This window comes from Macaca thibetana, chromosome 3 (genome assembly GCF_024542745.1).
Source record: "Macaca thibetana thibetana isolate TM-01 chromosome 3, ASM2454274v1, whole genome shotgun sequence".
Lineage (NCBI taxonomy): Eukaryota > Metazoa > Chordata > Mammalia > Primates > Cercopithecidae > Macaca > Macaca thibetana.
This window is the reverse complement of record NC_065580.1, coordinates 29,389,025-29,401,314: the sequence shown is the minus strand read 5'-3', so window position 1 is coordinate 29,401,314 and position 12,290 is coordinate 29,389,025. Positions and strand designations below refer to the sequence as shown.

The following is a 12,290-nucleotide window of genomic DNA, read 5'->3' as shown; positions in this document are numbered from 1 at the left end:
AGGAGACCGAGGTGAGAGGATCACTTGAATCCAGGAGTTCGAGGCTGCAGTGACCTGTGGTCACGCCACTGTCCTCCAGCCTAGGCTACAGAGCCAGACCCTGTCTCTTTAAAAAATAAAAATAAAAAATAAAAGTTAAAATGGAAAAAAGTTGATTTCATAGAAGTAGAGAGTAGAATAATAGTTACCAGAGTCGGGAATGGTTGGGGACGGGGGCAGGAGAGGTTGGCCAGCAGGTGCAAAGGAAGAATAAAACTTCTGGTGTTCAGTTACACAGTAGGGTGACTGTAGTGAGTAACAATGAGGTCTATATTTCAAGACAGCTAGATTTTGAATGTTGTCACCACAATGAAAGATAAATCTTTAAAGAGATTAATATGGTAATTATCTTGATTTGATTATTCTACAATGTATACATGTATTGAAACATCACATTGTACCCCATAAACATGAACAGTTATTATGTATCAATTATAAATCTTAAAAATTAATGAAAAAAATTTTAATGGGTGGGAAAGGGATGTCTTTGTGCCTGGGCCATGGGTATGTGATCACCTGGGGTTGGTGACCACAATACCTCAAAGGCAAGAGCTGGATGCCCCCGTTGAGCCAGCATCCGGGAACTTGAGCCTGAGCCCCACTAACGGTCTTCTCTTTGTCTCTCCAGGCCTGGTCCAGATCCCTGTGAGCATGTACCAGACTGTGGTGACCAGCCTCGCCCAGGGCAACGGACCAGTGCAGGTGGCCATGGCCCCTGTGACCACCAGGATATCAGACAGCGCAGTCACCATGGACGGCCAAGCTGTGGAGGTGGTGACATTGGAACAGTGACATACAGCCATATTATGGCATCGTTTTCTAGTCTACTTCAAAATTTTTTACACGTTTGCAGAGGTGCAATCAAATGGAATTAAGTCTCTCGACTTTGGAAGAAAAGTTTTGTTAACCTTTTTTTTTTTAAAAGGAAGAAAGGCAGCGGATTTTGGAATTGCATTTTTTAAAGCACCACTCTTGATTTTCTGGGATTGGTGGAGTAAGAAACTGCGTTGTCAATTTCACTGTCCCAAAAAAGCCAAATTGTGGCAGGACTTCTTTCTGCGGAAATGTGTGTGTATACTTATGTGTGTGTATGTGTGAGTGTGAATATATGTATATGTGTACATATGGACATACACATTTACATATATATAAAGTATATATATACATATATATATATGTATGAAACCCGCATGGAATTATCTGTATGAAATCAAGGTGAGCTGTGGAAACAATAATTCACCCAGTTTAGTGGGTGGTAGGGTACGTGGCCAGACACACTCACCCAGTTTTTGTTCATACCAGGGTCATGCGTTGAGCTACTGACAAACTCAGGCGGAGGTGACCATGCCCTTCACCAAAGCTGCCTCCCAGTGGCCACACACAACTCTCCGTGCTGGACTCGCCTGAGGAAAGAGGCTCCAGCATGGGGTGGGTCAGAGATGTGTTTGCAAGGTCCAGGGGCTGCGTGGTCTGCCAGCTGAGGCGCTCCTCGGGCTGGCCCAGGTGCTGACCTTGCCACAGGCAGATGAATGTCTCGAAAGCTCCCGGGCCTCAGCCTCCCATCTCCTCTCCTTCCCAGGAATCCTTCTTGATCTCATGACTATTAAAATGTTGCTCTGGTTTTAAGGTCAGTCCTGAATTGCTCGTATATATGAACTGAAGGTAACAGAAGTATTAGGGGTTTGAGGAGTGCGTGCGTGTAAGTGTGCTTGTATGTGTGCGTGCATGGTAGGGGAGGGGATGGGAAGGGGGTTGGAGGGGTTGGAAGGGAAAGGAAGGAAAGGAAAATCTTCCTAGACCAGGATACACCTGTGGGAGCAATTTTCTCTAGCTGTCTGTAGCTTCACAGAGGAGGCGCTGGAACGAACAGGAAGGGACACCTGGTCTGTGGCCACAGCACCCCGAACGTCCACGATCTTGTGTGATCTTGGAAGCTAAGCTTGGTTGGGCCTGGTCAGTACACGGAAGGGAAGAAGGGACACCTGGCCATAGAAAACGGCTGAGGGTGTTTGCTGTGTTCCTGGATCAGGCCCTGCTTCAGAAGGGACTCCTGGAGGCCCATATTCCTGGATGCAGCCTGGAGGCCCAGGCTGGGAGCAGCTTGCCTCTTCGGGGGTGTTGACTGACTGGGTGTTCTTGATAACCGTTAACTCTGTCTTTCTCAGCTGCAAGCCCTGAGTCTCCCGTGGCTGAATTCACCTGACTTTTCGACAGGTCAAATCTCTGCTCCTTGAGTACAGGAACAGCTCCTCCTCCCTCCTCCCAGCTCTCCCCACGTGTGTGATAGTGTATTTAATGTGTTTTTTTAATGCGACATTAAAAGATTCTCCACGTCTTGCTCAACCTTTGAGAGAAGTTTCAGATTCTTGTATTTGCTTGTTTTATATAAAACTATCTAATGTTCTTTATATGTTCTTTTCTGTACGTAATGGGGGGAGGGGAGGGAAATTTACATATAAATAGTCCTAGTTCTACAATGTGTTATTTTTTTAATTATTATTTTTTATCGTCATTGTGAAGTTGTCCAGGGACTTTAAAGTCCATGTTCCTTTGTGGTGAAGTAACCTCCAAATAGTTTGAGAAGTTGCCAAGACGAAGAAAAAAGCAAAACCCCAGTAGCCGAGCATGGATTCTGTGTTGTTTCCCATTCTGTCTTTGACTGCCTCATTCAATAAATAGTTCAAAATGTGGCAACGGGAAGTGGAATTGTTCGTCTCTATAGGAGCACCTGGCTTCTTAGGCAAAAGGAACTCCATCTTGGGGCAGCTTGTTCTACTTTCTAAAATGTAGTCCTCCTTGAGATCAGTGGTCTCCAACCTGTGCCACTCTGACGCTGGGGACCTCCGTAAAGAAGACACTGAAGATTGCCCAGAGCCCCCTGCGAGCCTCATCACCAGACCAGCTGTGTTTCATACATTTCATATATAACTTGTTTTCTTACACTGATGTTCTGGGAGAAAAATCTAATTTAAAAAATCCTAGGCCAGGCGTGGTGGCTCACACCTGTAATCCCAGCACTTCGTGAGGCCAAGGTGAGTGGATCACTTAAGGTCAGGAGTTCCAGACCAGCCTGGCCAACATAGTGAAACCTTGTCTCTACTAAAAATACAAAAATTAGCTGGGCATGGTGGCGGGTGCCTGTAATCCCGGCTACTCAGGAGGCTGAGGCAGGAGAATCGCTTGAATCCAGGAGGCAGAGGTTGCAGTGAGCCGAGATTGCACCACTGCACTCCAGCCTGGGCAACAGAGCAAGATTCCATCTCAAAAAAAAAAAAAAAATGAGGGTAAGTGATGGTGCCTCTCCATCTTGGGAATTACTATTAAAGTGAATTGTCTTTCTCCAAGCAGAAGCCTCAAGCCATGAGTTGTTCCCCTGCATCCTCACTCCCTGGTTTCTCACACGGCTTACTCTCTTAACGTGGCATCTGTCATCTCTCCAGCTGTTCCTCCTGCCCCATCCTTAGGACCTTCCTAGACCCCAGTGGCCTGCACCTCCACCCTTGTGCATACCCTAGCCTCAGCCTGGAATGACCTGCTGCCACCCCCACCACCCCTTCCTTTATATTGTTGGGTGTCTTGGCCGCTTTCTTGGTGATCATGATTAGAATGCTTGGATGGGAAGGCCAAGAAGCCTTTTCCTTGATGTCTGATAATGGTTCGGTGAAGCCAACTGCCTACCTTTCCCCCTTCTTCTTGCACACATGGCATACCCTCGCCTATTTTTCACCAGAGAGAATGGACTAGAAAAAGGATTGAATGCAGCCTCATCAACCACACATCCGTGCTATTGACTACCATGAACTAGCTGGGTTGTCTAGAATACCTGCTGACCAAGGGCCTCTCCAGAGGCGCCTTCTAGCTGCTGTTTGCCTGGCAAGCCTCAGATGCTGCCTTTGCCACAGGCACGTATTGACAACTGGTTTTGGTGGGGCCGATGGAGACCTTCCCTTCCATTCCTGCCTAAGTCACCCAACAGGAGCTGCTAACTCCACTGTCTGCAGGGACCAGGGAGGTCAAATCAATAAGGGAAGCCGAGGCAATTCCCGTGTGAGAGGAGGGAGTGATGGGGACAGGCAGAGTGGACAGCATCTATCTAAATGGGGCAGCCTGTCCTAGGTGCTGAAGATGGACCCTAATGCCCCATCTTCAAAATTGTCCAGAGAATCTGGGGAATCCAGATTTTTGTATGAAATGTGATTGCAACAAATAATTTACATACTCTGCAGGCAAAATAAAACACATCTGTAGACCAGACCTGACCTGAGGGTCAGCTGCATTTAACTCCGTGAATGCCTGTCATGTGCCAGGTGAATGAAGCGTGGTAGTGGCCTGTGAGACACAAGGAGAGAGGAGGAGACCTCTACATAAACCAAGCGCTGCAGTCCAAGGTGATGAGGCACCATCTGGACACAGCACTAGTGCAGAATGAGCTCTGTTACCACGTTTGAGCCCCTCAAAGGTCCTCTGTTAAGTAGTTTATCATCTAGGCTCCACACAAGGATCTGGTGCTCACAGAAACCAGGAGACTGGTCTAAGATTACTGGCTTTAAGTCTTGCATCTGAGAAGGCCCACTGGTGACACAGGTGACTACTGGCATTATGCGAACTTGAACAAATTAGCTGAGGAGAATCGGTAGGGCAGAGCAGAGGAGGGGTTCCTTGCCCTGGGCCTCACTCAGGCCCAAGCAAGGCTCTCTCCCACTCTCAGTAATGCCTCCGAAGCTTGAGCTCTGGGCATGGCAGAGTCGTAACAGGTTCATGGTATTTCCTTTTGGTGTCAGCACCAAAACTCATCAGGGAGGAAAGTGAAGCTTAATTATTTGGAGCAGAAGCAACGTGGGGTGAGGGAGTAGAGCCCGTGTTTTCCCTCTCTCTCCACCTCAGCGGGCTGGCGGCACCTAGGTCATCACAACTGGGGCTTCAGATGCCCCATCCCTGCACTCCCACCCGGTCTCTGCTGTTTACTCCCGGAGGCAGCTCTTGGAGATCACTCCGGATGCTGGCGGCAGCATGGAGGAAGAGGTACAATAGAGAGGGGAGGCGGGGCTCCGGGACTGGGCTCCGACTGAAATCGCTTTCAGCGTGGGTTTCCTCTTAGTCCCCAAGCCCCTCTGAATTTGAATTTCTCCCTCCTGAAAACCACTGGGCTGCTACCAAACATTTGTTGAGTATTGGTGGCCTGGAGTGTATAGCGGGGAAAGGAGGAAGAAGGGATAACAGTCATCTGCAGAGGGGAGCCAAGGTCCCCTGAGAACCTAGAGCCTCCTTGGGAGGCAGGAATAGGCCTGGGCCCTGAGCCCTGTCCAGGGCTCAAGCTTTGCTAGCTTGCTTCTGAGAACTATGGTCTGTCTACACAGTGTATGGTAGCAGTGATAACAGTGAACACTTAGCCCTTACAATATGCCTTGTACTGTATTAAAAGATTTACCTATATATTAACTTATTTAACCTTCACAAAATACTATTATCCCCGTTTTATAGATGAGCAAACTGAAATTCAGAGAGGTTAAGTTAAACAACTGAGCCCAGTTCACACTGCTGGTAAGAGGCAGAGCAAAGATACAAACTTGGGTGGGCAGGCTGGCTGGTGCCAGAATCTGCCTAGAAAAACATGACTTGATGATATGCTTTTTTTTTTTTTTGAGATGGAGCCTCATTACTCTGTCACCCAGGCTGGAGTGCAATGGCATGATCTCAGCTCACTGCAACCTCTGCCTCCCGAGTTCAAGCAATTCTCCTGCTTCAGCCTCCTTAGTAGCTAGGATTACAGGCGCCCACCACACCCAGCTAATTTTTTTGTATTTATAATAGAGATGGGGAGGCCAGGCGCGGTGGCTCAAGCCTGTAATCCCAGCACTTTGGGAGGCCGAGACGGGCGGATCACGAGGTCAGGAGATCGAGACCATCCTGGCTAACACGGTGAAACCCCGTCTCTACTAAAAAATACAAAAAACTAGCCGGGCGCGGTGGCGGGCGCCTGTAGTCCCAACTACTCGGGAGGCTGAGGCAGGAGAATGGCGTGAACCCGGGAGGCGGAGCTTGCAGTGAGCTGAGATCCGGCCACTGCACTCCAGCCTGGGCGGCAGAGCGAGACTCCGTTTCAAAAAAAAAAAAAAAAAAAAAAGAATTTAGGTATTTTCTTTACCAGGGCTATTTTTATACAGAGCAAGAGCAACGTTTACACCAAATAAATTAATGTATAATTCTGGTATTTACCAAAATAGTTGCAGAAAACAACCATGAAAATAGACCTTTTTTTTTTTTTTTTTTTTTTTTTCTTTTCTTTTTTTTTTTTTTTTTTTAAGAAACTAGTGTTTTTTAAGTTAGCCAAAGATCGGGGTAACTCATCACATAATAGGACTCTCTACCCTGGGCCTCTGGGTACTCATCTGTCCAAAACAGCGGTCAAACGACAAGGACGATGAACACTTCGCGGGCCCGGCTGAGGTCCTTGGGTGCAGGGCGTTCGCGCGGGGCTGCGGGGCACGGCCGAGCTGAGAGTCCCTGGCCCGTGGTCTTCCCGTCCATGCCGACGCCCGCTCCTCCCGCAGGAGTCAGCCAATGCAGGCCACTGGGACTCTGCCCTGTCCTCCAGCCCAGCCTGAAGGCCTCGATGCAGGGAAGCGCCTGGGGCCTGCCGGGGCTCAACACCTGCCCGACTGTGAGCGCGGAAGCCCGCAGTTGGCCGGGGCGAAGACGGGCCCTGGTGCACGCGAGCGCAGCGCGAGGTCTCTCAGAGCCAGCGCGCATCCGGAACTCAGAGCCGCCGTCGGGGAACGCACCCGATTGGCCGGCTGAGACCACGTGTCCCCCTGCAGCCCAATCAGCGATGGCAGGACATCCGGACTGCCTGGTCCAGACAGCAGGCGGGGGCCGCTCTCGGGGAAGCGGGCTGGGAAGTGCGACCTCCGAGTGCCAGTGGCCGCCTTTATGGCCCAGGGTGCTGCAGCCGGGTAATGACGGCGCGGGCATCCTCGGCTTCCCACGGGCCGCACTGCCTGTCTAGGTCTGTGGAGGCCTGCCTTAGTAAATCAGGAGTCATTTGGGTAGCTGTGTGCCGTCCCCGCCTCCCACCATCCCCAGTAGCCTCAAGAATGTTTTTAAGGCCGGGCGCGGTGGCTCAAGCCTGTAATCCCAGCACTTTGGGAGGCCGAGACGGGCGGATCACGAGGCCAGGAGATCGAGACCATCCTGGCTAACACGGTGAAACCCCGTCTCTACTAAAAAATACAAAAAAAAAAAAAACTAGCCGGGCGCGGTGGCAGGCGCCTGTAGTCCCAACTACTCGGGAGGCTGAGGCAGGAGAATGGCGTGAACCCAGGAGGCGGAGCTTGCAGTGAGCTGAGATCCGGCCACTGCACTCCAGCCTGGGCGACAGAGCGAGACGCCGTCTCAAAAAAAAAAAAAAAAAAAAAAAAAAAAAAAAAAAAAAAAAAAAAAAAAAAAAAAGGATGTTTTTAAATCGTTTTATTGAGATAATTTACATACCATTAAGTCCATCCGTTTAAAGTGTACCATTGAACGATTTTAGTATATTTACAAAGTTGGACAACCATCACCATAATCTAACTTGAAATATTTTCATGATTCCAAAAAGCAGGGTTTTTTTATACATTTCCCTAAAAATAACTTTAAGTAAGTTACATAAAAGATATATTCAATAAGGCCGGGCGCGGTGGCTCACGCCTGTAATCCCAGCACTTTGGGAGGCCGAGGCGGGCAGATCACGAGGTCAGGAGATCGAGACCATCCTGGCTAACACGGTGAAACCCCGTCTCTACTAAAAATACAAAAAAAATTAGCCGGGCGTGGTGGCGGGTGCCTGTATTCCCAGCTATTCGGGAGGCTGAGGCAGGAGAATGGCGCGAACCCGGGAGGCGGAGCTTGCAGTGAGCCGAGATCACGCCACTGCACTCCAGCCTGGGTGACAGCCAGACTCTGTCTCAAAAAAAAAAAAAAAAAAAAAAAAAAAAGATATATACAATAAAGTTGAAAAGCAAATGGAAATGAGGATTCAAAGAGCACCGGAAACAGGTCACATCTGTCAGCCTGGGGTCAACGTCGGTGGTGTGATGAAGGTGCCCATTTAGCTCTGGTCTTGGCTAAGAGGTTCGAATTACTGGAAAGAGAACAAGACACAATTACTCGAAGAAACAAAGCACTAAGTACTCTTTTTTTAAGTTTTTAAGAGAACGCTGTTATTTTATATTCCGCATCTTTCACAACATTTTTATAGCCAAAGAAATAGCTTTATTTTCTTAGACCTTAACACCTCAATTTCAATTTTGAAAGTTTTCTGAGAGGGGCCAAACTCATGTGGCATTTCAGTGTTTATTTACAGAGCGTTAAGGAAAGGATGGAGGGGAGACGGGTATGGTGAACTGGCCATCTGAAATGGCTGCTTGAGCAAGGAATGGTGTGCAACTTTTTCCATTTCCCGGGATGGGTGATCAGAGCCACAACTGCAGACAGAGTTATCCCCCATATTGGAACCCCACATTCTCAAGAGAACCGCCAACCAAGGGAGCACAAGGATACAACGGGCCCAGCTACCCCTGGCCACCACCCCAATGGTCCCCACGTTGGGCGGTCTGAGATCTGCAGAGATGGGTGGAGCTATTAAGGTCACCCGTCTGGGGAAAGTGCTTAAGGATTTCTGCCTTCCCTTTCCCATCCTCCCTTCTTGCCAACCCCTCTACCCCACACACACACCCCCACGCCCTGCTTCTGGAGGATCTGGACCATGAGCAGAGAAGGGAAGTGTCTACCAGGCACACCACATTCCCAACACCCAGCTCCTGCCTCCCCTCAGGAAAAGGGCAGCAAATGTACTTGAACTCAAGTTTGAGACTGAAGCTTGAAAGCGATGGGCTGAATGATGGTACATGCTTACAGAGATACAGAATTCACCCAAAATGTCATTAAGGAGCTAGAAGGGGCTGGGCACAGTGGCTGACGCCTGTAATCCTAGCACTTTGGGAGGCCAAGGCAGGCGGATCACTACTCAGGAAGCTGAGGCAGGAGAATCATTTGAACCTGGGAGGCAGAGGTTGTAGTGAGCTGATATCATGCCACTGCACTCCAGCCTGGGCGACAGAGCGAGACTCCATCTCAAAAAACAAAAACAAAAAAGGAGCTAGAAGGGAAAGTCAACAGAACAAGGTCAAACAAGGTCAAGGCAATGACCACAGAAAATAAAACCATGTTGTGTCCAGATCCACCAAATCAAGACACCTGATGCCTTTGGTTCCATGAACAGAAGACACCTCAGTTAGTCGGTGACAATGAAAGGTTCCATTTCCACCCAACCCTAAGAGACACAAATCCGTTTTCATAAAAGTATGAGCCCCACCCTGCCCCAAGGATATGGGGGATGGGCACCTCTGCCTGAGGCTCACCTCCCCTGACAAGCTCCAGTGGGCGCTGTGCTTCCTCTTCAATGGGAGGCTTGTTCAGGAAATCCAGTTCACTCCATTACTGGAAACAACTCGTCCATCTCCAGAAAAAGTTGAAACTGGCGGTTTTAGCATCTGATGATGGAGCCTTCTCTGCCACTGCAAGGCCTGCTGCCTCCTTTTCCAGCAGGCTTCTCATCCCAGGAAACCCCAGTGAAGCCAGTGCAATGAGAGGCCTCAATCCCTAGAAGGTTGGGGTCATGCCTGGGCCAACACGTGTAGCAGAGCTTGGAGAACCCTCTCTGCAGGACTTGCCCACCTCCCACTACAGGGACTGACTTTTCAGCTTCTGCTCTTTGAGAAAAGACACATCCACTGTGAATGCAAAACTCTTCGTGTTCAGTTTTCTCATCACAGCATTTATACTTTTTTTTTTTTTTAAGATGAAGTCTCGCTTTATCTCCCAGGCTGGAGTGCAGCATGCGATCTCGGCTCACTCCAAGCTCCACCTCACGGGTTCCAGCGATTCTTATGCCTCAGCCTCCTGAGTAGCTGGGAGTGCGGGGACCCGCCACCATGGCCAGCTAATTTTTTTTTTTTTTTTTTGAGACGGAGTCTCGCTCTGTCGCCCAGGCTGGAGTGCAGTGGCCGGATCTCGGCTCACCGCAAGCTCCGCCTCCCGGGTTTACGCCATTCTCCTGCCTCAGCCTCCCCAGTAGCTGGGACTACAGGCGCCTGCCACCTCGCCTGGCTAGTTTTTTGTTTTTGTTTTTGTTTTTTGTATTTTTTAATAGAGACAGGGTTTCACCGTGTTAGCCAGGATGGAATTTTTGTATTTTTACTAGAGATGGGGTTTCACCATATTGGCCAGGCTGGTCTCGAACTCCTGACTTTGTGATCCGCCTGCCTCAGCCTCCCAATTATATACATTTTTAAATGCCTAGATTATGGCTGGGAAATTTAGGGAGTTGTGAGAGGCCCCAACTTGGGTGAGGAACCAGCCTCGACATAAACAGGATTGTCATGCTGACAGGGCATCTGATCTGGTCCCCACCTGAGGCTGGCATCCTACCCCAGCACCTTTGCTTGGCCATCTCCAGAGATGGAGGATTCAGACCCGAGGCCCTCAGTGGCACAGGCAGGAAGCTGTGTGTGATGTACAGAACGTGCCTGTCTGGGGTCTGCCACTGCCCCTGCTTCTGCTCTCTTAAGTCACCGAGAACTAGAATTCCTTCAACTACTTGAAAATAGCCTCACATTCCCACCCAAATCTTTCATAGCTAAAATCTCCAGTTTCCATTTTGCTGGAGATGGGTGAGTTGTTTCCAGAAATGGAGTGAACTGGATTTCCTGAGTGGCCCCCAATGAAAACCAAAAATCCTGGGTCTTACGTGTTTTGAAATGTCTTCCAGTGCACAGCAATACAGCGAGTAAGCCTCAGAAAGGCCCTGGGTAGCCAGACCGCCCCGGTCTGGTCCAGCTCACACCACAGCACCGGTGCCCTCCAAACTGAGCCCAGACTGAGGGGCAACGTCAAGGCCTTCACAACCTTCATCTCTCATGATTCTCCTCTGGGAATCTGCTGCCCTAACTTGGCTGCAGCCTGTCCTTCCAGGCACCACGTTTTGCCCCGTATTCCTCCCCCTGCGGCCTGATGCTTCCCCCCTCTCTCTCCACTCAGGCTCAATGTAGGTGCTCGCTCCACTCAGAGCCCATGCACCACCCCAGCCCTGGAGGCCACACCTTTCCCCAGCCGCAGCACCTCTTCCTGTCTGTACCACACACACCTGCCGCATCCACACTGCCCAGTGGGGCTTGTAACCGTGCCCGGCCCAGCACCCTCGTTGAGCTGTGTGTACCAGGAGGACAGGCCCATCAACACTGGGTGCCATGCCTCCTGCAGGAAGCCCGGCCCTTTGCTGTTAGTGTTTAACAAGAATATTGATGGGGGCCAGGCACAGTGGCTCACGCCTGTAACGCCAGCACTTTGGGAGGTCAAGGCGGGAGGATCATTTGAGGCCACGAATTCGAGACCAGCCTGGCCAACATGGCAAAACCCCATTTCTACTAAAAATACAAAACTTAGCCAGGCCTGGTGGCAGGCACCTATAATCCCAGCTACTTGGGAGGCTAAGGCAAGAGAATGGGAGGCTTGAACCCAGGAGGTAGAGTTTGCAGTGAGTCAAGATCATGCCACCACACTCCAGCCTGGGCAACAGAGCAACACTCTGTCTCAAAAAGAAAACGAAAAAGAAAAAAAGATCAGATAAGTTCAGCCCTAACAGCCTGCCTCTTCCCCTGCAGGAATGTTGGATGCCACTAAAAAAAATAGATAGATAGATAGATAGATAGATAGATAGATAGATAGATAGATAGATAGGGATCTTAATGCAGCCATTTTCTTTCTGCTGGAAAGATGGTCTTTGTGGGAGATTCTCACATGTGGTTTTGATGGTACTTTGCACACACTTACTCTGTGCTCCAAAAGGTGCCCAGGCTCCAGTTGCCTGACCTGGAAGAGCTGCCTTGTGGAGCCATCTGTGCACCCTGGTCAGAGCCAGGCAGCCCTTCCTATGACTTCAGGGGGCCCATGGGCTACCCATGCACGAGCGTTCCTTCCACTGCGGGAACTGAGACTCTGGGGAGCGACCAGACTTTCGGAGGTGCTTGAGGTCAGAGGTTAGGCAGAGTATGGAAGTCAGAATGCATCACCCAGGTCTGTGGAATTCCACTGCCTCTCTGCCACATGCCAGGCACCATACCAGGCCGAGGCCAGCCCTGGGCATGAAAGTGTGAGTGAGATGCAGCCTGGCCTCAAAGATCCTCCAGTTGATGGGTGAAGCTGGCCCACTAACA

The 12,290-nt window shown here is 49.8% G+C and overlaps 1 protein-coding gene across 9 annotated transcripts in view; it reads left to right on the top strand.

The window, feature by feature from the left end:
- The window catches only part of NRF1 (nuclear respiratory factor 1), a 149,161-nt gene extending 146,422 nt beyond the window's left edge, over window positions 1-2,739 (top strand). For 8 of the 9 annotated variants that reach the window (XM_050782538.1, XM_050782542.1, XM_050782535.1 and 5 more), the window contains one exon: window positions 668-2,739. In XM_050782538.1, coding sequence (XP_050638495.1) covers window positions 668-831 — 164 coding nt within the window. In that variant the 3' untranslated portion in view covers window positions 832-2,739. The remainder of the gene's footprint in view (window positions 1-667) is intronic. The other variant, XM_050782544.1, reaches the window with a different exon arrangement.
- Window positions 2,740-12,290: the final 9,551 nt, after the last annotated feature.